We start from the raw sequence: 26,035 nt of genomic DNA on the forward strand, positions 1-26,035 counted from the left end.
GTAAAATGCTCTTTCCCAAGGCAGACCCCTAGAAGGAAGAGCAGACCTTTGTTATCCTGTCTTCAGTCCATCCCTCCCCGCTAAAACCCCTCGCTAAGAGGAGGGGCTTTCCACGCTCAAGATCTTACTTAACCAGCTGTTATCGGAGTGTTTGCGGGGTGCATGAACTCGCCGGCGTTACATCACCGCTCCGAGAGGAGGCTGCTGGATTTCTGAAAAAGACCCTGTCGCTTCTGAGGAGAAATCCTGCATTTTGGGGCTGCCGCAGGCTTAAGAAAGATGCGTTAAGCTACTAATCAGCAGGGACTTAGCGGGGGCACGCAGTAAGTGCTACATCATACAAACACGCTCGCTGGCTGCCTCTCAGAGAGCTGGAAAGTTAGCAGGCAGATGCAGGCACTGCGTGTGCGTCTCTGGGAGGCGGTCTGCACAGCTCGGAGCTCCTCGGAGCCTCCCGAGAGCCCTTTTGGGGGAGAGGATCGGTTCGCTGCTGCATTCGCAGCCGATGTGCATACCCCTGACTGTGCGCTCGCTTCTTTTTTTTTCCCCTTTCCACAACGTGTGTATTTGTTATAACACCTTGGGAAGGAAAAGGGTGCTGCCTTTGCAAAGTTAGATAACTGGCCCAGTTCTTCGCAGTCGGATTGGCTGCGAGGGGCCCTGTAAAACCATGCTGGCCAGCAGCCCGGCCCAGCCCTGCTAGGCTGCAAGCTATTTCCACAATTGGCCACTTCAGAGCGGGAGTGGGGGAGGTGAAGACAGCTGGGCAAACTGCATCTCTGCCAGGCTGCTTCCCTTCCTCCTTGGGTTTTCTCAGGAGGAGTTGTTTGGCAAGCCCGCTCCGGGCGCCTCCGAACCCCTCTTGCAACGCCCAGGCGAGCGGGTTGCGGCGTTGGCGGCCCCGCTCCCGGCCCTCCCTCACCCGCGCAAATCAGTCCCGGGACAGGACATGTCAAGCTGCAACAGCGCTGGGGGCCCCGCTGCCCTGGACTTTCTGGAAGTCCTGAAGTCCCTGCTGGAGTACTCCTTACCCTGGACCAACAAAATGACAGGTAGGATGGAAGGAACACGTGCTCGCGTGTCTGCTTTGCTTTCTGCTTCCCCTCGTCAAGTTGCGGGGCGAGGAGGGGGCAGAAGAGCTCGTTTGCTGCAAGTTTTTCAAGGGTGTGTTTCCTCCGAGAGCCCGAGTGAGTCGGGGAGCGCTGGCACGGAGCGTGTGGTGCAGCTAGGAGGAAAAGCAGCAGCGATGGATTGATTACAGATCAGGCGGGAGTGCTGAGCTCCTGATCCTCTAAATCTCTCCGCTCAGCTACTTCTTGGAAACCCTCAGAGCGTTGTGTGCAGAGCAGGCTTGGGCACAGACCTCTGCGCTCGCCTAGGAGCAACTTCCAGGATTTCCATCCACGCTGCCCAATGGCTCAGCCCGCAGACGCTGCAGCTCCCCAGACGTGGGCTGCCCAGGGAGCCCGGCTGGCGTGGAGCAGGCTGATTGCGTGCAGACCTTGTGCTCGATGCTGCAGTTGGTTCTCCGTGGGAAGCTGGGGAACAAAACAAAGTGAATGTTGTGTTTGCTTTGCAGGAGCACTTCTGTGCTCCTAGGCACTCCCGCTCTCCGTGCAGCCGCTGAGAAAACAAGTGGAAATGACCCAGGAGGTTTTTCAGGCTGGGCTGACCGATTCTCTCTTGCTGGGCGCGCTCCAGGCGCCCATCACGTAACTCGCCGGTTTTGGATAGGATGCCACATGCCCTTGGCAAGCTGCTTTTTGGCTGTCGTGCGGTGTGTGGGAACACCTTGGCACAACAAGCTCATGTCTAGGCATGAGCGAGTCGGACTCAGAGAAACGAACACGCGCCGAGCTGGCTGGTGGGTAGGGAAGTGCCGGCAGGACACGTGGCCAGCTCGGCAGTCTCGAGGCACAGCGTGACCCAGGGTGGGAGCAGAGAGCCAGACCCGCGGTGCGGAGGGGAGCCCTGCTTTTCCCCCGGGGCGCCAATGGGAGAGGAGGATGCTGCTGTGGTGGTGAAGGAGCTGCCAACACCTGCTGGAACACAGCAAGCCCCGTGGTGCCCACACGGCTCCCAGTGGGAAAGGGGAAGGGGAAATACCCACGCCTCCCAGAGGCTTATTTTGTCCCGTCGCTCTGCTGCTGCCACCTGCGAGCTGGCTCCCCCCTTCGCCGAGAATTTGCCCGTTACCCGCCGTGCTTGCGGATCGCTCATTGTGACCGGTGTTGGGACCAGGGCATGATTTCAGGGCTCACTGGTGCCCAGGTGGAAAGCGGACCTGGCGGGGAGGAGGTGGTGATGGCCAAGGGAGGCTCACGTGGCGCAGAGCCTTGCTGTGGCTGAGCTGAAGTTTGGCTGGCTCTCCGGGACCTCTGGTCTCCACAGCCAAGTGGCTTGAATTAATCCAAGGGAGGAGCGCTGGCGAGATTGATCTGTCTGGCGAGCTGGCGTGGGGGCTGGGGGGATCAATGATTTGCAGAAGGAATGATTTAGTTTTAGCTGAATGTGGCTTGTTTGGCAGCTGAGGCTGCTGTTTTGTGGCAGCTTTCTTCCTCGGTTCCAGGACCACCCTGCCTCTTAGCATCACCTCCCGTAACCCTCGGCATTGTCCTTATGATGCCGCCTCCCTGCCGAGGCCGGTGTTCCCGTTGTGGCCCTCCTCCCGCAGAGCTGAGCGCTCACCTCCTGGGTCTCCGTACCTACACACCCCTCTTCTGGGCTTGCTGGCTCCCAGAAATGCGTTCTGCTATTCAAACCTCCCAGCGGGGCTTGCTGTACGTGTCCCTCCCCCCTCCCCTCATGCCTAGTGCTGGGCTGCTTCTTGCTTGCCTCCCTGCTGCATCAAAGCTGGGCTGTTCTGCATCATCTGTCCCAACCCTCCCAAAAAGAAAACAAAAACAGCAGCAACAGCCACGGCTGCTGCATTCCTCTCCTCACATTGTCCTCCTCTCTTCCTTCTCAGCTGCAGAGCACAATAAAAAGTGTAAAAACCCAGGCAGATCCCAACTCAAGAAGGTATTAGCTGATGGTGCAACGTCCACTTTGTGCTGGCAGTGACTCAAATCCCTAGTCCCAGCCTGAGGCAGCGAGGAAAAGCTCTTCGAGCAGCCTCCCTCCTTGCTGGCGGGGCAGATGGTGCCCGGGCAGGGTGCTGTGAGAGGAAACCCACAGGAATGCACCCCAGGAACTCCTGCCTTCAGGCCGAGCAGCTAACACTCTGCAGGCCAAACCCTCGCCAGGCAGAGTCACAAGGCAGGGGCGGTGTGGCGTGAACTCAGCGTTCAGCACCTACTGAGACGGGGTGGAAACAGGCTGGAGAAAGAACACGGTCGGTCTGAAGGGAAAAGCCCTGGAGGAGAGGCCGCTGAGCGTGGTAACAACCTCCATTCACATGGACATTACCCAGCAAAGCCATTGCCATGTGCAAGGGGGATGCACACGGAGCCTGTTCCTTGAAGGAGCTCTGTAAAGCACTGAGGCACAGCCCCAACCACCCCCGGGGGCCTCCAGCATCAACAACAATGGAACAAAGCAACCAAGAGAGCTGCAGCTGAGTGGGGAGCCCACAGCCCGCCCTGCTCTGGCCAAGTCCCCTCACCCTGTTCCTAGAAGCTGCTCCCTCCCAGCCTGGCTAGGTCGCGTCCTCGTTACCACCTACCATTTAGCTGCTCGCTGGATAAAAGCTTCGCTGCGAGCCCCTCGCCGAGCTGTGTGCGCTGCCTCTATGTGTGGTCTGACATCTGCCTTTCATTGCCCCGTGTGAAGTGGCATCTCTCCCCCACGCATGTGCTCGTTCCTTCTGCCAGCTGAGCTTGGCAAGGCAGAAGGAGCTTGTTGAAGGCACGTGGCAGCCCCGGAGCACACCGGGCAGTGGAGCATGACCTGTTTGGCGTGCTGCTTGCAGCTGGATTTATCATCCAAACCCCCTTGCAATGATGCGTTAACCTGTGCTGTTCCAGCCTCCTACATTGGCAAGGTGGCTCTTTCCAAGCAGCATGTGCCCAGGCATTGCGTCACCCATTCCCTGCCAAGGAGGCAGCAAATTCTGCCTCGTCCACACAAATAGCACGGGCTCCTTGTCTGCCCAGGTTGGATGGAGGCATCCCCTGATCCTCGCTGCAAAAAGGTGACGGGGGAAGCACCTACCACACGCAACTTCCAAGCGGTTTCTTTCTCTGGGGCACGCGAAGAGGAATTCAGTCCTGATTTTGTGGCTCAGCGACCAGTGGGGTTTATTAGCAAGGGGCAGATCACATTGTACCGTGCAACTGAAACAAAATGTCCCGAGTTATTTCTGGAGCCTTTGCCAGGGAGGTTTGCGGAGGGGCAGCTGAACCAAGCCAACATCGGAGCGTCTCGCGGGAGGAAGCGGGCCCCTTTCTGCCACCGCATGAGGAGCACGTCCCTGCCTTGGCATGCGTGGCCCTGCTGGGCTTTCAGAGGGAGGCTGCGCACCCTTTCCTCTGGCCTCACGCACCGCTCTGCAGCAGGCTTGCTGTGGCCAGCCCTGCTGCGGCAAGAGGCAGCGGCTGCCACCGGGAGAAGCCTTGCAGCTGCGGTGCCAGCCACTTCTGTCAGCTCGTTCCTTCTGCAGGAGCTCCTCTGCATCTGCCTGAGCTCTCGGGGCTGGACTCGGCCAAATTTACTGCGTGTGTGCAGCTTAAATCCCAGCGCGGCTGGGGGGGGGGGGTTGAACGCCCAGCGCTGAGGTGCTGAGGAGAACCGGCGGATCACGAGAGCTGGGAGCCCGCCCGGCCCCTCCTCGCCTCTCACCGCTATGTAGGGCAGCGGGAGATTAAACCCCGGCCGGGAGCAGCGGGGCGGCTGCCGTGACAGGGCCCCCGGAGCCGCTGAGGGGAGCGCTGAGGAGCCGCCGCCTCCCTCCCCTCAGCCCCCGGCCGTTAACGGTCGCCTCGGGGGGGGCACGATCGCTTCATGCGCATGCGCCACCGGCCCCGTCGCTCCCCGCCCACGCGCGCACCCCCCGCCCCGCTCCCCCCCCCGCCCCGAGGAGCAGCTGGCGGTGACGCAGCGCCCCGGGAGGCGGTGCGAGGGGCGGGGCCCCGCATGCAAATGAGCCGCGCGGAGCCTGCCCTCGCACGTGCCCCGGCGGGCGGGGGGCGCGTGCCCGCGCCGGCCTCGGAGGGGCGGGGTGGGCGGGGCCTGCCGCCGGGGGACCAATCCCGGCGGGGCGAGGTGGCGGCGCTCATGAATATTGAAGCGGGCGGGCGGCGCGCGTGCGCAGTGCGCGGCTCGCGCGCCGTCTCCGCTCCGGCTCGGCGCTCGGCGCTCGTCGTCGGGGCCCGGGGAGCCGCCGCGCGCCGCGACCGTTGGCGACCGTTGGCAGCCGTTGGCAGCCCGGCAGGCGCCCGCCGCCTCACGGGGAGTATGCCCGGCCGCGCCCCGCACCAGGAGGCAGCGGCGGCGGCGGCGGCGGCGGCTGGGGGGGGAGCGGAGCCCACGGCAGCCGGGGGCAGCGCGGGGGCCGGCGGGCGGCAGGAGCAGCGGGGCCTGCCCGGGGCCTTCCCGCTGGTGCTGAAGAAGCTGATGGAGAACCCGCCGCGGGACGCGCGCCTGGGTGAGCGCGCGGGGGCGGCGGGAGCGCGCGGCGCCCCCCTTCCCCTCCTCCTCCTCCTCCTCCTCCTCCCCCCCCCGGTTCCCCCCCCCCCTTCCCTTCCCTTCCCGCCCCGCGCCTCAGGGGCGGGCCCCGCCGGTACCGGGGCGGCCGCCGTGGAAGTGCCGGCCGCGGGGCCCGGGGCTGCCCTGCGTGTCTCGGTGCCGTGTGGTTTCTCGCCCGGCAGCGGCGGGGCCTTTCCGAGCCTCGGTTCGGTCCCGAGGGGGGGGTCGGGGCTGTCTCCGTGGCTGTCAGGCCCAGCGTGCTGGCGTCTCGTAAAAATGAGGCCTTGCAGTGAGGAGCTTTAGGGCTGGCAGTAGTTTGGGGGAGCCTCAGCACATCACATCCAGCACAGACCCTAGTGCCAGCAAGGTTGGTGAGATCTTTCCTAGTCAGGATCCCAACCAAGATCCATTGACTGTATGCCTAACATTACCCAGCACCATGTAAATGTGCTCATCTTCTGGCTCCATCAAATATTTTTCTCATTTCTGCCTAATATATACATATATATATATAGTCAGCAGCTGGTAAAGGCTTGGCCCTGTTGCTATGGCATGGGATGCTGCAGTGCACAGAACCTTGAATCTACAATATTATGGGGGTGCCGAGGTTATTGGCTTCACCCAGTCCTTTTCAGAGGTGACAGCGCTAGCAGGAACAACTGAAGTTAGTGTCTGGAAGCTGTGGCGATAGCTGGCTGGGACAGGGGGACTTGTCCAGCATCATGTCATCTAGCGTATGCAGGTGTAAAATGTTAACACAAGTTTCATGTCTTGCATTGTTTTGAAGTTAGAAACATCTGATACTTTTCCTTTTACCAGATGACCCCATTCCAGCTTGGGGAGGTGCACAGCGTGACTCTCTCAAGTTCGCTAGTGGGTCTGTTGCATTTTGATTACCCCTTTCCATTCACGCTGTGGTGAAGTTCAGACTGTGCTCATTCTTAAAACTTCTCTGTGGACTTCTTTAAGTCCAGCTTGTACTATAACATTTCACGCTTAAGACTCGTTGCCTTCTGGTTTTTTGATCTCTTGGTGCTTTTCTTGTTTGTGTATTTGCAAGACTTAGGGGGAAACACCTGTGTTAGCAGGAAGACACTCTTAATTTTATAAGAGCCTTGTAAATAGAACTGGGATTACTGACTTCAGAGGATCCTCCTTGTGTTTTTTGCTCCTTTGCAATACATTTTAAAGGCTTAATGATTTGCTTAAAAGCGGTGTGTTTTCAGCAGGCTTTCTGAGAAAGGGCCCTGTGCCACTTACCTGACATGCCTGTTGACAAAATCCAATTTTTCTATATTATTTTGAGAGAAACGGTATCAACTAGCTGCAGTTGTGTCCATTTATAGTCTGCACAAGCTACCTATGGGTTTTCCAACTGCCTTGGGTAATTTGACTACCCAGTAAGCAAGCAGGCTTTCTAATCCTTCTGAGCAACAGAGGAGGGCATCCAGTTCCAAATGAATGCCATCGTCTTGAATACTCTGCCATGCACCGAGTATATCTGACGGTGCTTGCTGCAGATTGTTCTCATGTGTAGTGCACGAGTTAAATAAAAGTAATAACAATAAAAACAAAAATCTGTGGGGTAAGGGAAGAAATTAATGCTCTGGAGGAGGAGTGTAGGTCTTTCCTGTTAATAACGAGCTGCTGAATGCTCTCCAGTCCAAAGGATGCCTTAATCACCAGTTGCCTGCTGCTGTGGCAGGAGTGCCTCAACAACCGTCACATAATGGGCATCAGGAATACGTGACCCTATAACCCAGCTTGTTGCACTGTCACAAGTGGGGCTGAAGGTCTATGGAAGCAGCAGCCTTACTCTGTACAGTGTTTGCAGGATAATTGGACGATATATTGTCAAGGAAGGGGAAGTTTGTCAAAAAAGCTTGTGTATTGTTTGTGGCTGGGTGGCACTTGATAGTAGTGGCCAAAACGCCATGCCTTTCCTTGAGGAGAATCGAGGATGTAGGAAAAAAAGCTCTTTGCAGGTTGCTGCTTTTGGCCAAAATACCAGCATTTCCAACCGTTCGCAACCTTCAGTTTTCGTTGCTGAAATGACTTCACATAAACTAGTAACCTCTCTTTTAACAGCAGACATATGGGCTAGTTAATAGGTCACGGTAGCAGAATGAGGGGGCTAAATTGGACATGAGCTACCAGCTGTAGAACTACAGTCCAGATTTACCAGGGTGACCTTGAATCACTGCAAATGGAGCCTCTTAGGATACTGCAGCTCTGCTGTCAGGTAATACCTGTTTACCCTATAAATATCTTCAGAGAATTAATGTTTCAGGTCCCTGCGCTGGGGCAGGTGGGGACTTCCCCCTCAAGATGCAAGAAGTTAATTAGCGTTTCATTAGATATTGTGTACCCAGCAGGATGGTGTGCAGCAGAAATAAAAATTAAATGAATTGAAAGAAAGCCAGTGGGAAAATGTTACTGTAAAAAAGATGATGTGACAGTTTTATCTTTTTGTGTGTTGTGTTTGAAATACATGGGCACTTGATACACCTGCTAACAGCTGCTATTTTAATTTTGTTTCAGATATTGCTGTTAGAAGTGAGGGGGGAGAGAGAGTCAGCACAACTAAACAAAGACAGCACTGGGGACCTGGTATTTGCCCAGTTCTCAATGTGTAGCAAAAGGGGGAAAAAAAATGATGGTCTCATGTGAAGAAAGGATCTAATTTGGTGTGAGCTAGGGACAATAGCAGGAGGAAGTTGGAAGGACCACAGGGGTTTTTTTCAGGGTACTGAAGTACAGCAGGATGATGGTGCACATCTAAAACGTGCCAAAAGATCTAAGAGCCACACATGCCAGCGGTATAGTCTATGGGCATCCATCTTCCGAAAAACACTTACCAGCTTTATGTTGTGTCTACTAATTACCAAAAGTTTCTTTTCTAATGCAATGCCTCAAACAGAGATGTTGCAAAACAAAAGCACTGCTGGCTTGTATTAAAACTTGCATAGTTTATAATGGAGTACTGTTGTTTTTAAGACTAAGCAGCGATTTTTTTTTTTAGTTGACATTTTGACTCAACATTCACAAGTTGTTTATCACGTTGATTAAAAAATAAAGTGATTTACAAAGAAGTTACTGTCACTTGCATTTCTTTTGGTGATGCCCTTATTAGGATACTGTCCACAATTCCCAGTGCAAATCTCAGTTGTTCTGATGGGCAGTATGCAAACCTTATGGAAATGCACAATCCCAGAATGAGAAGCTTGATGTAAAATGGCTATTGTGATCTGGTGGGGTGTGCTTCACTAGTAAGTGACATCATCTTTGTGCGTGAAGCAGAGCAGACACCATTTCCTTGCTAGCTTCAAGTAGAAGCTATTTAGAAGCATTTAGTTGATTTGGATTGTGACCGTTAACCTACACATTTGCTGTGCACAAGCAAAAGGTAGGAGGGTTAATAAAAAGAGGTTTATGGCAGGGATAGGCTTTGGGAGGTAAAAGTTGGGAGGCAGCAGTGTGGAATTACAAGGGGGAAGACCCACAGCTGCAAGGACATGATGTTAACAGAGCTCAGATCCAGAAGCTGCTGGTCTGAATTTAACGTGCTCTTTAGGCACTTGCTGTTAGTCCCAAGCCTGTGGCTGGTAAGTATTTTCTCAGATGCTTTAGTTTAATTTATGAATCTTCTATTGTATAAAATGTTCAGAGTATGGTAGATTAACATGATAATTTACTTTGTGTGGCAGTGCTGTTCTTTAAGCCATAAAAAGCTCTTTCAGTTTCAGTTCTATACCAGCTAAGGCAACAGCAGAGGGAATGCCAATTCCATCAGAACAGGTTTTATATAAATAGGATTTTCTGATTTAGAGCAGAGTTTCACCTCTCTCCCACCCCCGATAAAGTAGAATACTCCTTTGGTCTAGGCTGGCTGCAATACGCTGCCCTATTGCCAAAGGATTATGCGTTTTGTCAGGAAAACTGGAGATCCCAACTGGTCCGCTGTGCATCCCTGCAGCCCTTGATCCCTCAAACCGGATAGCTGTCCATTTCTGGGATAAGGCACCATTCCCAGCTGCTATGGGTGCAACTGGTGGCCACTCCTTTTGATGGCAGTGCTGGCTCGAGTAGTCCCAGCCCTGGCGCTGCTGCTGCAGTGCCTCCTTGCAGTGCTGGTAGAACTGCATGGCTACACGAAGAACTGGATCAGGAAAACGACTTGGATTTTTTTTTTGCCAGCTTATTTTTGTCTCTTAAATTATGTAATTATTCTATAACTTGAGTTTTCTGCTTGGAGGCTGTCCCAGACGATTGTTAAGATTCAGTAGCTATGGGGAACGTAGAAACAGCCATTTTTCTGTGTTTTGTGCCCTGTAGCATAGTAAATGGAGAATTTCATCAGTCTTTTGTGGCTTGGGGGTGGGGTGTGGGAGTATGCCTTATTAGACATCTCCCCAAAGAGTAAAAATTGTGTGTACTCTGAGCTATCTATAGCGAACAGCGTTTGGAGCTATTACTTTGTGTGGACATGCTGAGTCATTTGGGAAAGAAATGCATCTAAAATCCTGAACAATAGTGGTCCGGGTCTCTGCTGTGCTGTGGGCATTTGAACTAATTTTCAAATGTAATTTGAAAATCCATATTTTGCTCTTTTTTGTATCTAAATTATTCTTCTGCATCTTCTTTCTCTTGTGTATAGAATAAACTGTTCTGCTTCCTCGGAGTCCTCTTAATGGCTTCCACTGTAATCCTACTTACAGACATTCACTTCCCCATCTTCCAGGACAAGTCTGTTTCTAAAAACAAAAGCTATTTTGCAGTGACTAGTGAATAATAAGCTAGATGCAGCGTTATATCACACTTGGGTAAGTTATCACAGCAATGATAATCGATCTGCAAGGCTACTCAAATATCTGTGGTCCAGCCATCGCAGGGAGCCAGAGCGCTGCATACTGAGCAGAAAGGAGTGTTGCCTTTCAACATCTGCATTTTCAGATTATTTCTGCCTCGTGACCCACAGTTTACTGAATTTCCTTTCCTGGGATTTTTGTTTGACTCTTAAACCTTGGGTCTGTCCTGTGTTGCAGCTTGTACAGTGACCTACTTGTATCTTTCAGATAAAGAGAAGAAGATAAAGCTTGAGGAAGATGAGGCAGCAGCTGCCAGCACTATGGCAGTCTCGGCTTCCCTAATGCCGCCCATTTGGGACAAAACTATTCCTTATGATGGAGAGTCTTTCCACCTGGAGTACATGGATCTGGATGAGTTCCTCCTGGAGAACGGAATTCCTTCCAGCCCTACTCACCTGGATTTGAACCAGAATCCACTCTTGCCTGTGGCTGAGCTGGAAGGAAAGGAGTCTGCCAGTGCTTCCACTGGTTCTCCTGCATCATCCTCTTCCACTGCAGTTTACCAGCAATCTGAAGCAGCCTCCAGCACAGGTAGATGGAATAATATGGGGCTTTGAGGGATATTTGTTGTTCTGCTATCGAAAGGTACCTCATTGGATCAAAGAGATGTGCTAACCCATCGGTGTTAGCTGTAGCAGGTTATGTAGCTCAAAATGTGCTCAATTTAGAGCTCAGTCCGTCTGTCAATTCATGAAGATGCTGCCTCTCTTCTTCCTCAGTCTCCCTCCTGGAAAAGTGAATTAGTGTCTGTGATTCTGCAGTCTCATTCTCTTTTTGAAATCAGAAGAACTGGAATGCCAGCATAAGGAATTTACTTTTTTTGGTGTTGCTCATTTGGTGGGAAGCTGGGTCTGTGGTGAATGTAGTTGCTCAGGTTATGTTGTAACAGACTTGAGAGTTTGTGACAGGTCATTTGTACTGCTTTGGCTTGGTCTGCTTGAGTAAACTTGTGCTAACAATGTATTTCAAATAACAATGCTTAGAAAAAATAACAAAGCAGTTCTTCTTTGCTAGCCTGTGAAACAGGAGAACTGACTTTTGGAAAAGGTTTGTTAATGATGCAGTTTGGTGTTCTGTGTTGCTTTGAAGAGGGAATGGAGAAACAAAACTATGTACTTAAATGGTACTAGGAAACTTCTACTTTTCATGAGCAGTATGGAGATCTTTCCTATTAAAGAATTTAACGGCTCAGTTTGCTCCAGACCTGGAGTTTAAACATCATAGCCTGTAAATGTGCACAGTGCTACTTCATGAGCAGGGTTTACAGAAAGCATTTTGCTGAGGGCCCCTTCTTCAGAACCTGTGAGAAGAGCAAACTGTGGTACTCCTTCAGTAAGACGTAAGGTGTGGGTTTTTTCCAGGTGGTGTATGAAAAGACTTATTCATTGATCCCTACTTCAAATTGCACTGACAATTGCAGTTCACATTTACGAAGTTTGTAAGTGATATATAAATATGATAAAGTTCATATGAATGCTGTGTCAGGCAACTTGTTGGGGATGTTTCTGTTTCCATGCGGCAAGGAAATAGCATACTATGGCATTTTTAGCAAACCTACGTTTGTTTAGTCCTTTAGAAATGCAGTTATCTGACCTTTGAAGGTCCGAGGGACTGCAGGTTTCGGGCGAGCTTGTTTCCATGATGTTTTCTAAGGCACTAAACTCGGGCTGATACAAATTTCTTACTTAAAGCTTGCCACAGCAATGTTAATGTGTGCTCAAGTACACAAAGCATGCTGAGGAAATCTTAGATCTTGTCCCACATCTGTCTACTCATGTCTGTTAGTCTGGCAGATGTTCCTGGAGCTTATTCTTACGTGGACCGTGTAATTTCTCTCTGTAAGAGAGCACCTGTTAGAGAAATACTGAGTAATAATACTACTAAATGCCACTACACACTAGCAAATAGTAGATGCCCAACTTGGTTTCTGAGTTAATTCTCTTCACCCTGCTGAACGTGTTGTAACTTCTCCTGTTTTTGCCAGAATCCCCACTGCAGAATGAGCGAAATACACCCAGCCCCATTGATCCTGACTGTGTAGAAGTTGAGGTGAATTTTAACCCTGACCCTGCTGATTTAGTGCTGTCCAGTGTGCCTGGTGGTGAGCTCTTCAATCCTCGCAAGCACAAGTTCACTGAAGAGGACCTGAAACCACAACCGATGATTAAAAAAGCAAAGAAGGTTTTTGTCCCAGATGAGCAAAAGGTAACAGATTTATTACTGCAGACTTCTCTAGGGCTTGATCAAAGTTTTTCACTCTTTGACCAAACACTTTGACATACAAAGGTAATGTGCTATACCTACCTGATTGGACAAAAGCATTGCCAAGAATAGAACTGGCAAGTCAGCTGCTGTTCTTGCTGTTTTGCTGGCTTAATATCGTGAGATAATTACTGGGCAGGAGCAACTTAAAGTGCTGTACACAGGAGTTAGAAGAACTATCAAGTCGCAAACTCATCAGCTGCACTTTTGAAGGCCAGTGCATGTATCTGACCAGCATTATGCGTGATCCAGCTGTAAGCAGCCCAGACAACAGGATATGCTTTGCATGGAAGCTCATTCCTGAATTGAAACTAAGTAAAGGGTGCGTTTCAGTTGGACAGCTCAGTAGCCAAGTCTTAATCTCCCTAGTTCTAAGAGTTAATTTTGTTTGTCCTAAAGCAAGACTTGTGTGGGGATGAAATCTTACATAAACGGATACGTAATGTCAGGTTTTATAACTGATATAAAATGTCAGGTTGGCATCTTTTTCCTTTTTTTATTTTTGTTACAGGATGAAAAATACTGGACAAGGCGAAAGAAGAACAATGTGGCAGCAAAGCGTTCCCGTGATGCTCGGCGATTAAAGGAGAATCAGATAACAATCCGTGCAGCCTTTCTTGAGAAAGAAAATACAGCCCTGAGGACGGAGGTTGCAGAGCTGCGCAAGGAAGTGGGGCGATGCAAGAACATTGTTTCTAAATACGAGACCAGATACGGACCCTTGTAAGCACACCCCTTTTCATTGTTAGGGCTCCTTGTTTTAGCCTCTTAGACTTCTCTGCTTTCTGTAGAGACTCAAATAAAGTTTTGGAGGCTTTGCCATTTTGCATATATACAAAAAAAAAAAAAAAAAAATCTGTTGGCACAACTTGTTCAGGCCCTTTCCTGATCATGTTGCCCAAAATCTTAGTGTCCATAGTTACAACTTTTTTTTTTTTTTTTTTTAACACTGATAGAGCACTTTCTGATGTCGTACAAGAGAACAGATTCACCTGTCTGGAGGAATATATGTGGATCCCTCCTGACGGGACAGGGCTTTTGCTTTCTGTTCTAATCTCCTTTTCTTAAATGGAGAAAGAGCCTAAGGGATTCTGGTCCTTGCTTCTTTTTTTTTTTTTCTTTTTTTTTTTAATCAAAAAAAAAAACACCTCCTGCTCTTTTCTACCTGTGTGCCCCTCTCCCCAGTCAAATTGTAAAATATAATTTTAAGATACAAATAGATGTTGCTGGGCAGCATCATGAAATTGTTTCCTCTCCCATTTAGAGGCACTAGAAAGCACCTGTTGTGTAGAACTCCGTCCCTGTTGAAGAGGGATGGAGGAGTCTTTAGGACAGGGAAATATTTGATCTCTTGTGGAAATTGAGATATCTCTACCGTAATGAATGTGTTATGTAGACCAGAGTTAGTGCAGTGTTGATAAAATACTGCTCAAACCTCTTTGTAGGTTCTAATTCTTGATAAATTCCAGAAACCTAGGATAGAGAACAGTAGGGCATCTCTCACTTGACAGATATGGACAAAATAATTTGCTGTAGGTTTTAGGCTGTGTTCCTACATCACCCCTTCTTTTTCCCCTGAAGAGGGACTTCGTTCTTGAACTGCTGATGAAGCAGCATGTGCATCCTGGCTGAGGAGTAACAGAGATGATGCCATTTAGAAAAAGAGGTCTAGCTCATTGGTGTGAACCTTGAGGCCTATCTGTTAAGGAATTGCTAGTACCTTTTTAAATTAAAAAAGGGACTAAACCATCTTTTTCCAAAGCATAAGAAACAGAAACCAGCCACTGTTACTTTACTGCACCTTACCTGTTGTACAAAGGCTTTTGTTTTTTTGTTGTTTTGGTCCTTTGCCTCATGAATACACTATGGAACAAGCTACGCCCACTCTAAACAGGAACAATTTACCTCACTATCTCCTGTGTAGCAACATATCTGGACTCTCCATGCCTGCTGGTTCTCTCTCCAGCATGCTTCTTGTTACAAAATTAGCATACAAGACTTGCCCTCTTGGAAGTAATCCATTCTCAGCACCAAGCGCTGCTTCAACAGTATGTGGTGTTAAAAGAAAAATATGTTGTGTGATGGTGAGACCTTCTCCATGACCTCCAACTGCAAGAACCAGAAGCCTTAAAAAGAAGTATTTGTCTAGAAGTCCTCTTAATAAGGAAAGCTATCTTAAGATTTAAGATAGTGGCTGTGTCAGAACTTTTAGGCTATGCTTCCTGGGCTGATGCTTGCATTAGGGAGTAAACATGGGGTAGAAGATGTTGAGGGTAGTTTTCCAGTTCCCTTCTTGAAATCTGAAAAGAATACTAAGAAAAAAAAAAAGAGGGTCGTTTTTTTGGTTCTAAAGACTTTTTGCCTAGCTTGTCTTTTAAACGTAATGGGGAAATTGTTATGAATTTAGACCAATTGTGTGTTGACTTCTTAAAGAAGTGGAGAAGCAGGCTAATCCAGAACACTTAAAGTAAATGTATGCTTTGATCTGTCTCCCCCTCTGTTATGTTCTAATTTGACCAGAGTGGCTCTTCATGCAGCGTTGGTCTAATTTCTTTGAAACATATGAAAAATTGTCACCCTTTCAGCAGGGGTTTTTCTTTCACAGGGTGGTGTGTGGTGGTGATGGTGGGAAGTATGTTATAAATAAATTGTCACACTTAACACTTTGCTTTGTTTAAAGTGACTTATCTGATTCCGAGTGATGCAACTTTAAAGACTTTTAAAAACAAAGAAACTAAAAAGCACACATGAATCGCCAGTCTTCAGAGTGAGCAGTGAAATCTATGAGGTGTCCCAACACAAACAACTGACGATGACCCTGCCTGCCTGCTTTCCTGCAAGTACCCCATCTGAACTACCCAGGGCTGGGCATGATGAAAAGTGCAAAGTCTCTTTAATTCTGTATATGGCTTTCTTATCTGTCTTTCTCACTGTAACTATGAACTACAACAATAAGCTAGCTTACTGGGGTTTTGTCAAGATGCTCAAAGTTCATGTCTCAAAGTCTGTTGACAGCCTATGTGAATAGTGACTCTGTTTTGGCACTTGAGTGGAAGAAAATAGAGAGTTTTAAATGGAAGTGTCTGTATATATTAAGAACTGCTATATTTTAAGACTTTTTTTTTTCCTCTGCAGTAGAGTAAGTTGTACCTAATACTGCAGCTCACTTCTGGTACAGCGTAGCATCTTGTGGAGTACTGTGAGTGCAGAATCAAAGACACCAAGAAAACAGCAGTCTGTGATGTGTAAGACTTCCAGTGCAGAAAAATACAGCAGATGTACTGAAACAATCCAGAAAGCACCCCAGTGTGCCATACAAAGAGGGGTAATTAACCTATATCTAATGACCTGTGTAACAGTAAAAACACTGCTGTAACCCGCCTTTCCCTTTTTTCAAGGCTCAATTTCTTTAATAGTCTCTTGCTAAAAGAAAATCTATTTCTCTGTAATGATTTAGCAATCACGGAAAAGGTGCTAGTCTGAGCTGCTGATCCCCATGTCTTTTGGCAGTCTGAGACTACCAAATGAGTATTAGCTCCAGCAAAACAGTGGCTATTAGCTGCCATGCTACAGTTTTCCGTCTCCTGACTACATGAGAACTGCGATGGTGAAAGACTACTTCATCTGTTTGATAAATCCAAAACAGCCACTGATTTCACAGCGTTACAATGCCCAGCTGAAGTATCAGGGCCCTTGTGCTGGTGTGCAGGAGTAGACGAAAGCTTGAGCAGCTGATGGGGATGTTTGCTGTGTGTAGAAGATGGAGAAAGTAGGTGGAAGTTCCTTTTTAAGAGCTTCATCAGCCTAACAACAACCTACATTTATATCTAGGAAGGTTAAGAGCAATAACTTTGCATTTCTGGGATGGTATGGGGCCCTGCTCGTAGCTAAGATGAAGCTTGTAAGATGGGAGTGAAAGTACAGTGTATTTATGCCTGGAGATCGATAAACAGAATACATCTCATGAAGAAGAATCCTAAAAGCTTTCAGAAGCACAAGTGCCCAAGCTACTGAGGCACAGCTAGTTACCAGCAAAGCTTGACACTATCGAATTGAACAAGTATTCTGAATTAGCATTTACCCAAGAGATTCCACCCTTTTCAGAGCAGAAAGGCAACGAGAAAAAGATGGAAAACAGCAAATAATGTTGTGAACTTCATTTGAAAAAAAAAAAATCAAAATCCAGAATTCATAACTAGTTTTTTGAAGGTATAACCTTTGTAAAAGGCATGTACGTTAAATGTACTTACTGACTTATTATTTTTAATGGACCATGTTCTGACGTCAAGAAAGTATTTTTAACTTTTTTGTTAGTTACAAAATTATATTAAGTGTACAGTCATAACATGCAATTCTAAAGTTCTGAGGTGATCTTTGAGTATCATCCTCAGACAGGTGAATAGTTAACTCCATGTTGCTGAAATGTCAGCATATATTACTACCTGTAGCAAATATTGCAAATTTGAACTGATACTTCTGGTAGTACTTTTTTTGTTTTTTTTTATTTTGGTGGTAAAGGCCATGCCATGAATCTTTTTTAAAAATACTGACAGCATGTAAATATAGCAACTCTTTTTCCATTTATCACTTCTAAATTTTCAGTTGGCTTTGGCTATTCTTAAAAGTCATGCTTCCTGCTTAAATCAAAGTTAAGGTATATTGTAACTGGGCAAGGAGTTGCTAGTCCTTCAGTTGGGTCTTGCTGTCTTACTGCTTTAGGAACATCTTTTAAACACATATATTGTATACGGGATTTGGCTTTGCAGCATACTATGCTATTTTAACAGCAAAATATTTGGTGAGAGTAGTATGTGCAATTCTATTGTTTTTTTCCTGTTGTATCAAAAGTTTATACAATGGAAACCACCAGTGGATGTTCATTAGATGTTTTTTTTCTTTCACAGAAGACTGTTAGCAAATTACTGTACTTCCCTGTAGAACAGTACAAATCTGCACATTCTGTGATTGTCTCTACAAGTTGCAAAACTGGAAAATAACACTTCAGTGTGTGGTTTAACTCCTATAGTGGGAGATTTTTTTAAGAAGGATCTCCAATGGTAGATGAGAAGATAGTAACTACAAAAGGAGTGTAGGTATTTCCAGACAAAAAATAATAATGTGCAGTGCTGATTTCCTTTCTCAGTTTTTGCAGTCTCAGGAAGTCAAGCTTACTGCTTCAGAGCATGCTGCTCCTTTCAGAATTATTATCTAATAATCATGTTTCTTTGACTACGATGGCTATCCTGTTTGTAAGTGATAACTGGGATGCATTTCTCACAGTGATCGTAAGACCAATATTCTTTTAGCTCAGTTTGTGTTAAAAGATGCTGAATTGGCACCGTTAGTCTGAAGTTCTCTAACCTTGGGACGTGCTCTGTAGAGGCTGCAAGTGTGCCTGATGCCAGTGTACCCCATTCCATCCATCAAAGGGACCATCTCCAAGGGCAGGGAATAAAGGGAATGCACCTTTTGGCATCACTGCAGGGATTGCCATTAAAGGGAGCAGTTTTCACACGTGTACATTCAAACCAAGCAGCCATTGCACAGCACTAGCTTTCAAAATTCATAAACCATTGATGAGATGTTGGCAATGTGTTGTCTTATTTTACAGAAGAAATTGACTATGAATAAGTGATGAATACACTTGATGCAGTATTGTTTTCATACACAGTCTTCTAATCTACACAGTTAGATTTCCTTGTAATAATGCATTTTTGTACTTAAAAATTCCCAAAAAGTTAAATCTTTTACCTGTTGCCACGATCTGCTCCTACTTAAGCTAGTAACAAAGATCTCATTAACTCCTACTGGGGGGAAAAAAAAAGCTTTATTCCATTGTGGTGAACATGAAGTTGTAGCAAGCACTGGAGTTATGGATATCTTTGCTTTACTCTGGAGCATTCTGTGCTGGGATCAGATGGATGTACGTCAGATTGCAGGTGTAATGTTGGTAAACTGATCCTGTCACTTGTTCATTCATAGAGTTTTTGGTGTTCAGACAATCTGAAATCTGTTTCCTCACTCCTGCGTGGACTGGGTGGAAAAAAAAATGTATTATAAGCTTGTGCTGGGAGAAGGAATGCTTGTTATTTTTTTAAGAACGTTGTATGGCTTTTTGCAGGTTTTTTGGGTAACACTTTCTGTAATTCTGGACAATTTTCCACTTACCTGCTGTGCTTTTTGAAAGCCCAAGGTATCATAGCTGTAGAAATCACTTCCAGTGTTACCTGCAGGTTTGCTACTAATCTTACCAAATTTATTTCAAGTCGCGAGGTATAGTGGAAGGCTAACAGCAACAGCTTTGGGAATACTGTAAAAAAAAAAAAAAAAAAAAAAAAAAGCCTACTTATGTGTGTGGAGGGGAAATATATATATTTTTAAGACAGCAGAAATAGTGGACTATATATATTTTTTTAAGACAGTAGAAATAATGGACTTGCACAGAAGACAATATTGCTGCTTAGCCTTGCAAACCTCTTCAGCATAACATGGCTTTCTTCCTTGTGATCAGATGCCTTCATTTTTAGTGAGAGTGAAGGCATCTTGGACCTTTATAAAAACCCAGATAGGATTTTGTTCATCCTTACTGTTTCTGCTAATAAGCACAAGATGAGAAGTGCAAATCTTAATGTATAAATCTTTTTTTAGTAAATTGCATCTAAATCCATAAGCAGCAAAATAATTAATGCTAGTAATTAATGCCTTTGCATTACTACAAGATACTGGCCAGCTTTCTAGATTTTCAGGTAATTACTCTGACGTGTATATCTGCCACTGTAACACAGTGAAGATGGATAAACGTGCAACAAAAGACTAGGAAAAGGGTAGAAAGAATAAGCTTAACTAAGCTTCTGTGGAGATGCTAATATAATGCTAACTGAGAAATTATATTTTAATTTTTGATAATGCAGATTTGTCATACAGAATGTTATTTTTAGTTTGGTAGTATACTGTCCCCTAGTAAGTCCCTTTTGGAATGCAGACTTCTTAACATTGAAGCAGCCACAGGGGAAATGGAATCATTTGAGGAAGATACACATAGAGATAACCATAAGTATACCTGGCAAGTGCAGCAAAGAATGAAAGCAGGAAAATAAGAGTACTGCAAGATACTGACCTGAATCAGATTGCTAAAATGGAAGCCTTGCTGTTTACAGTTCTATAGCAATTTGGGTCCCCTGAGTTTAGCATCATAGAGGAGAGAAGTACTTGCTGAGGTTTTGGAATCTCCTTTTCTTGATCTCATTTCCACAGTTCAGAAGAAAGTGAAAGGAATATACAGATAGGGAGGAGAGTTACTGCAGAAAGGCATGAAAAAAATTGCTGTTGCTTGAGCAAAGTGTGCTGTTGCACTGGGACTTGAGCTGCCCATGTGAACTGATAGTGCTGTGTCATGAGGGAGTTGCTATCTGAGGCCCCAATATTTTAAGGCCTCAATTCTGGTATCAGTTCTGCATGGGATGAGCCCGATATCAGTAGAGAGCCATGTGGATTTCACAGGATCTGTTCTTGAACGTGAAGCTCTGCCCAGGCAGTCAGCTGCAGAATTGTGTCCTTAACACACTGTCAGTTGTAGTTATAAGGCTGTTCATATTAAATGTAAGTTGGGTGCCTGTTACATAGCCAAAACCCTTGTTACTTCATTTTCCCAACTAAGGCATGAGCAGAAGCCCTTTGCTGTACAACATCTGTAAAAAAAAAAAAAAAAAAATGTACTTCACATACATCTAGTAAATTAAGGCATGTGATTTTGGTCTGTGGGTCTCAACAAACTTTGCTTGTGTACCTGCCTGAATGTTTCCTTAGATCTGCAGCTATGTCTCAGTGAGAAGGTATGCTGGGATTTGTTTTCCCGAGGGAGCACAAGAGCAGCTCTCATCTGTAACACTGCAGGTGGCTGCTTGCTACTGGCCAGGATCATGGAAGGATGCATCCTCTTGCACTTTTATGTGAAGTTGTCTAAAATATGGTGATTAACATGATTATTGAAATACTGTATTTTGTATAACTTAGAACATGTAAATACACTTTTAAAACTGATCTGTTCTATGAAGTAATAAATAAGTGCTTCCATTGTAATACCTGAATATTGTTAATGCTTCATGTAGCTTGATTTGGGATTACTTTTTTTTCCTAGAGAACTACAGAAATCAAAACCAAGATTGATGTTGTGGAATTCTAGTCTAGTTGTGATTCTTTCTATTGAGAAAAACATGTTTTAAAAAATGAGCTACTTAAGCAGAGAAACTGAGAATTTGAGGGAACTGATTCTCGTCCAGTCTTTCTTTAATGGTAGTCACTGATGACACTGATAACTATTCTTCCCACCCCATTAGCTGACCAATTAATTTTGTTGTTTGTGAGTAGCGTTTGGAAAGTGGCAATATTAAGTGACTCATAACACTTAGTGATTGAGGAAAAGTAAAGTTTTTTTTAAAGTATTTTCTCTTTTGGCTTAAACAGCTCTGTCTCCATCCTTCAGACTGCAGCAAGTTGCAGTGAAACAGTGAGAGTGACTGTTACTGGAGCTCATTTGTAGCCTAGATGGTCTACATCTTACATACATTAGTTGTATTATGTGCACAGCTGACACAGGTATCCTGTCTTGGTTTGGAGAGAGAAAGTGATTAATGACCTGAGGTTTTGCTGAGTGCATGTTCACTGGGTGCTGCACAGCTGGAACTTTCATCAGCTTTCATGACCTGTTCTATCTTGTGTTAAAAGAAAAAAACAACAGTGGAGTGAGAATCGTGAGCAGTCTGCTAGGAAGTATGAACGCTTGGTTGTGGAGGAGGTGGCGAGGAGACTGGTCCGATGGCCTTCAGCTAGGAGATCAGCCTGTGGTAACGCCTTCTCCAGCCGTAACATAACTTCTTTGTCTCTAATGCTGCACTGGAGCAGTCTCCTACCTGGTGTCAGCTGCTTCTGCAGCATTCCATAAATGACAAAGCTACAGCACCTTTTGTAGTGGGCACAGATGATGACATCTTCCTTCCCCCCACCCACCCATGTTTCTAGGCTATAAAATAGCTAAACGTATATGCAGGTTATTCAGAAAATTCTGTTCCTGTAAAGCTTTTTCAGAGGCATTCAGTTTTGAACTCAATAGTCTGAGGGAACTCCTACCTGCTAGATTTGGCCTGAAATTCTGTTTCCTCTTGGATAGAAATATTGCATTTGGCTTCGGACGTGACACTGATCTGTCCCAGTCATTCAGTGGGATGATAAATGTGCACAGTATTTATATAAAGATAATAAATCTAATCTTAATTTTACTGCGTGTTAAGTTGCTTAATCTCTTGGGTATTTACTCCTTGAGGTTGTCTAAATAATTCCTACAAATGTAGCTGCTCTTCAAAGCAGTCCATAAAGTGCATTTGAGATCATTCTGACTGAAAGATTCTATAGGAATGAAAGAGATAATAAAGATTGTGTAGTGGCTGGGTAAAACTGTATTGCCGTAAGTGATTTTAATTTATATATGAATCTCTTGTCCCAAACTGCTTATTTTGTACATAAACCTACGCACTCCTGGCAGCTGATAGGTGAAAATAAAGGTGCTTAAACAGCAGTCTAATGAGGAAAGGGCATTTCACTGTTGCAGAGTTGATATTATTTTATATTTCCATTTATTACACTTTTTTAAATGTATAAACCACAGATTTGAATTCTCAAAGTCTTCAGCTTGGATTTTGTGAGTAGTTTAAATCCTCTCACCTCTCTGCTCATAACTGGTTTTTAAGAAAAAGAAAAGCTTTTGTTTAAAATTGTAAAATTTTGACTGTATTAAATTCTGTTAGTACCCTTCCTTTTTAAGAAATAAAATGTATATTCCACTACACTGAGATTCAGTAGTTTTGTTCTCTAGATAGCGTACTGTGTGCTGTACACCTCAACCTGCCAGCATTACACCTGCAATTCACATTAAAATTGATCAGCTGTGTCATATCTACCACTTTCTGTGTTTAGTCTCTTGCTATTTCCCATGTGTTAACTAGTAGATGTGAAAGTAACAAGTAACAGGTATACCATTCCACCTCTTTTTTTTTTTTTTTTTTTTTTTTTTTTTCCCGAATGAATTGATTTCAAAAACACTGCAATGTTTATTATTATCCCCCCCCCACCCCATTTTCTGTCCTCCTGTAGTGACTCTATGTTGAGTTCTTACAGGTAGGGGGAGAAATCCCAACTAGTAGTTAGCTGCAGAAACTTTGTCCTTGTGTTGTCTGTTACTTTGGGGCTGACTACAGCCTTGAAATAATCAGAGCTTAGTTTTCTTTCTTTTATGGGAAGAAGCGGAGTTTAGAGTAAATAAGTCTTGAATATGAGGACAGTTTTTTTTCATTCCTTCCCTTTTTAACCTAGTGGAAAGGAGGGGTAAGAAATGCCTTCTATACGCTCGGTGTCTGACTGGAAAGGGCAGCTTCCAGAGAAAGATGTATTCAGTTTCCTTGGCCTCTTATGGTCTGTAATAATTCTACCTGAGATTTATGCACTCAGGGAAGATGAGATCAGTGGCATTGTAGTGCATCTGGAGTGTTTTAGCGTATCGAGAAAATACAGCAAGATAGTTTGGTTCTTTGCTTTTGTTAAAAGTATTTTTTTATGATTAGTGATGGGGGGCACAGGTAAGAAGGCAGTCGTATTTCAAACAGGAAGGACAAAAGGGGGAGATGGGATTTCTGATCCAACCGTGCAGGCAGGGATTTAATCCACATGGATGTTCATCACTGATAATTTTCTGACATTTGAGGGAGGGAAGAGGTATCTAGTCAAGGCATTGTGTAAGGTCCATGAAGACTGGTTCGGCCTCTTGTTCGTCAGGATAATCTTGAAATGTATACGTGAAGATGACTACCTGCAACCTACCGTGGTGGATCAGCAAATAAGTTCATATAATTTCAGAGTGGGAAGAAAGTGTAAATGAGTTGCTGCTCTCTGGCTATTTTCCAGAGCCACGGAATGATTAGTGACTCAGGCCATTTGTGCATAAAAGCTAAAAGCTGTTTAGAGGGAGGAGCCTGACCTGTACCGTGTACCGAAGGTCAAGGACGTGACCTGGCCAAATCAAGGAATTGCAGCAGAAACTGAGTGGATACAAGGGTGTGTTGGATGTATCCTGGCGTTTCTTGGCCTTAATACTAGAATCAGTGGAAGATATTCAGTGTTTGTTCCCTGTTATGAGGACAGCTGGCAGCAGCATGAATGTTGTGCATTATGCAGTGCCTTCTTTTCAGGGAGATTGTATGTTCTCTAGGGTGGGTGGGGGGTGAGTTGATGAATGTGCCAACTCTGCACATTGTATTGCTAGTTCCCTTCAGGAAATGAAAGTGCTTTCTCTTGTTTGTAGCTGTTAGTGATCTGAAAGATGGAAAAAAGGCAACATCTTACTTAGCCTCCTTCCTGTCCTGTGCTGAGGGGGAGCTGCAGACCTCAGGCCTCAAACCGTGTTCCTTTTTGTTCCTTCTGTCCTGCTCTGCTCCTATTTGCTCTTGGTTGTGGCACATGGTTAGATGTGTCCAGCGAAGAAAACATTTTAAGTATCTTCTGTGGCTTTCAAATAATAAAACTCTTAAAGCTGGGATGCCTGTTGGGCTGTGAGAGGCAAAAGTGCCTAGGCGGCAAAAGTGATTTCAACTTCCACTTGCCCCTGAATTCCCCTTCAGTCATTTTATGGCATTGTAGCCCTGTTCAAACAAGAAGAATGGAATCAACCAAGACCAGGCTTGACCAAGACCTTCCCTGCTGATATCCAAAGCTGGGAGGCAGCCCACTGTGCAGAGAAGTAGCAGGACCTGCAGCAGGGTGGGCATCCCAGCTGCTAGGTGGAACATTGTTGGAGACCCTGTGTATATACCAGGCTCCCCAGCCAGCGCTACCTGCAGTATGACAGTGCAGCCACCTACCTGTCCTGGAAGGGGAAACAGAGGGGATGGTGACACGGTTGTGGAAAGAGGCCTCAGAGCAGGAGGCTGTTGTTTGCCCTGCCCAAGATGCCAGGAGGAGAAGGCAGTTGAGAGAGGTGGGGAGGGAGATCAGTGCTGCGTGGGAGACCCGAACAGGGCTGAGGAATGAAAAGGCAATGGAAGGAAATGGAGTGAACCAGTCAGGAGAGATTCAAGCCAGAAGTTGGCCGTTTATGTTGGTGTGTGGAGCAGGGCTGTCCCAGGAAATAATAGCAAAAAGGCAACATGGGTTGTTATGCAGAGTATAAGGAAACACACTGGCGGTATTCCAGATGTGGCAAGAAGTGAGTTCATGTACCTTTTCCCTCTTGTGCTTGCTCACAAGTTTAATAAGGTCAAAGCTGACTCTTGAATGCCTTAATCCTGAAATTTGCTTCCAGCCTGTGAGAAAACAGGCTCAGCAACCCAGTCCTGCTTGAGCCCTGGAGCAGCAAGCCTTTGAGTGAGCCCCACAGAAGCAGCGTGCTGTGGCAGGAAGCCTTGTAGCCAGCAATAGTGAGGGGCCAGATGTCTGCACTGCCCCACTCCAGACTTTTGTGCACGCCCATGCCACTATGCTTCTCAGCCAGCTTGTGCTTGAGAAAGCTGCCTGTGAAAAGCTGCTTCCTCCCAAGGAGCAGCTGCTTCAGCCAGCTTCAGTCTTTGTAGTCAGCGCGTTAATTTTATCCTGCTGGCTGCTTGTTTGCTCCTAAAGCATTATATGTTATCTATATATATGTGAAATGCTTAAACTGAGGAGAAGTAGCTTCCCTGGCATTCTCATAGACTGATATGCGGCCTCAATTAAGCAAGCAGTGGGTGCTCCAGTGCAACACTCCTCTTTGGGACACTGCTACAGCCCAGGAAAAGGTACCACTTGCAAAGCCATCTCGCGCTGAAGCTAAGCTTGACTCGGTCAAAGTACAAGCCTACAGGCCTCCTGTGGGACATGAGGTTTTTGGCCTTGCTGCATGTGCCTTCCAGGTGGCTAGGACCTGTCTTATGTGCTTGCTGCCTCACATAGCACAAGTCCCCCCAAAATCTGTGAGATCAGGACAACTTGCAGAGCCAAGGACGTGTGCCCTACAAGTAGCTTCACCACACGGAGAGCTCACTACTTTTAGTACTCCTGAGGCCTGCTGACCCAAAATGGTTCCTGGGAATGGATGAATATCACATTGTTGTGGTGTGCCACCATTTGGGGGGGCAGAAAGTGTCCATCAGAGCCTGGCGTGGGGGTGCCAGACCTGGTGAGGGCCTCTGAGTGCCCTGTGGGCTGGGACACAGCATGGTCTGCAGCAGCCACTGCACGCTGTGGGCTTGCCACCTTCATTG

At 46.3% G+C, this 26,035-nt stretch overlaps 1 protein-coding gene across 2 annotated transcripts; it reads left to right on the top strand.

Moving 5' to 3' along the window:
• Window positions 1–513: 513 nt before the first annotated feature.
• TEF (TEF transcription factor, PAR bZIP family member) lies at window positions 514–17,290 on the top strand. 2 transcript variants are annotated; one of them, XM_032203410.1, is made up of 5 exons: window positions 520–1,052; window positions 10,701–11,024; window positions 12,478–12,698; window positions 13,267–13,478; window positions 15,436–17,290. In XM_032203410.1, exons 1-5 carry the CDS (start codon window positions 950–952, stop codon window positions 15,455–15,457), a joined length of 882 nt encoding a protein of 293 aa, XP_032059301.1. In that variant the 5' UTR covers window positions 520–949; the 3' UTR covers window positions 15,458–17,290. The 2 variants fall into 2 exon arrangements, with proteins under 2 accessions (XP_032059310.1, XP_032059301.1); XM_032203419.1 differs by lacking the exon at window positions 15,436–17,290 and having other exon boundaries at window positions 514–1,052; window positions 13,267–13,482.
• The last annotated feature ends 8,745 nt before the right edge of the window (window positions 17,291–26,035 follow it).

The sequence above is a fragment of the Aythya fuligula genome, chromosome 1 (assembly GCF_009819795.1).
Source record: "Aythya fuligula isolate bAytFul2 chromosome 1, bAytFul2.pri, whole genome shotgun sequence".
Taxonomy (NCBI): domain Eukaryota; kingdom Metazoa; phylum Chordata; class Aves; order Anseriformes; family Anatidae; genus Aythya; species Aythya fuligula.

What these genes read in the sequence shown, in the direction of transcription:
- TEF (XM_032203410.1), top strand. Translation starts at nt 950, where the DNA reads ATGTCAAGCTGCAACAGCGCTGGGGGCCCCGCTGCCCTGGACTTTCTG. An exon ending in TGAAGCAGCCTCCAGCACAG is followed by an intron (nt 11,025 to 12,477) that starts GTAGATGGAATA and finishes TGTTTTTGCCAG; the next exon opens with AATCCCCACTGCAGAATGAG. An exon ending in TTGTCCCAGATGAGCAAAAG is followed by an intron (nt 12,699 to 13,266) that starts GTAACAGATTTA and finishes TTTTTGTTACAG; the next exon opens with GATGAAAAATACTGGACAAG.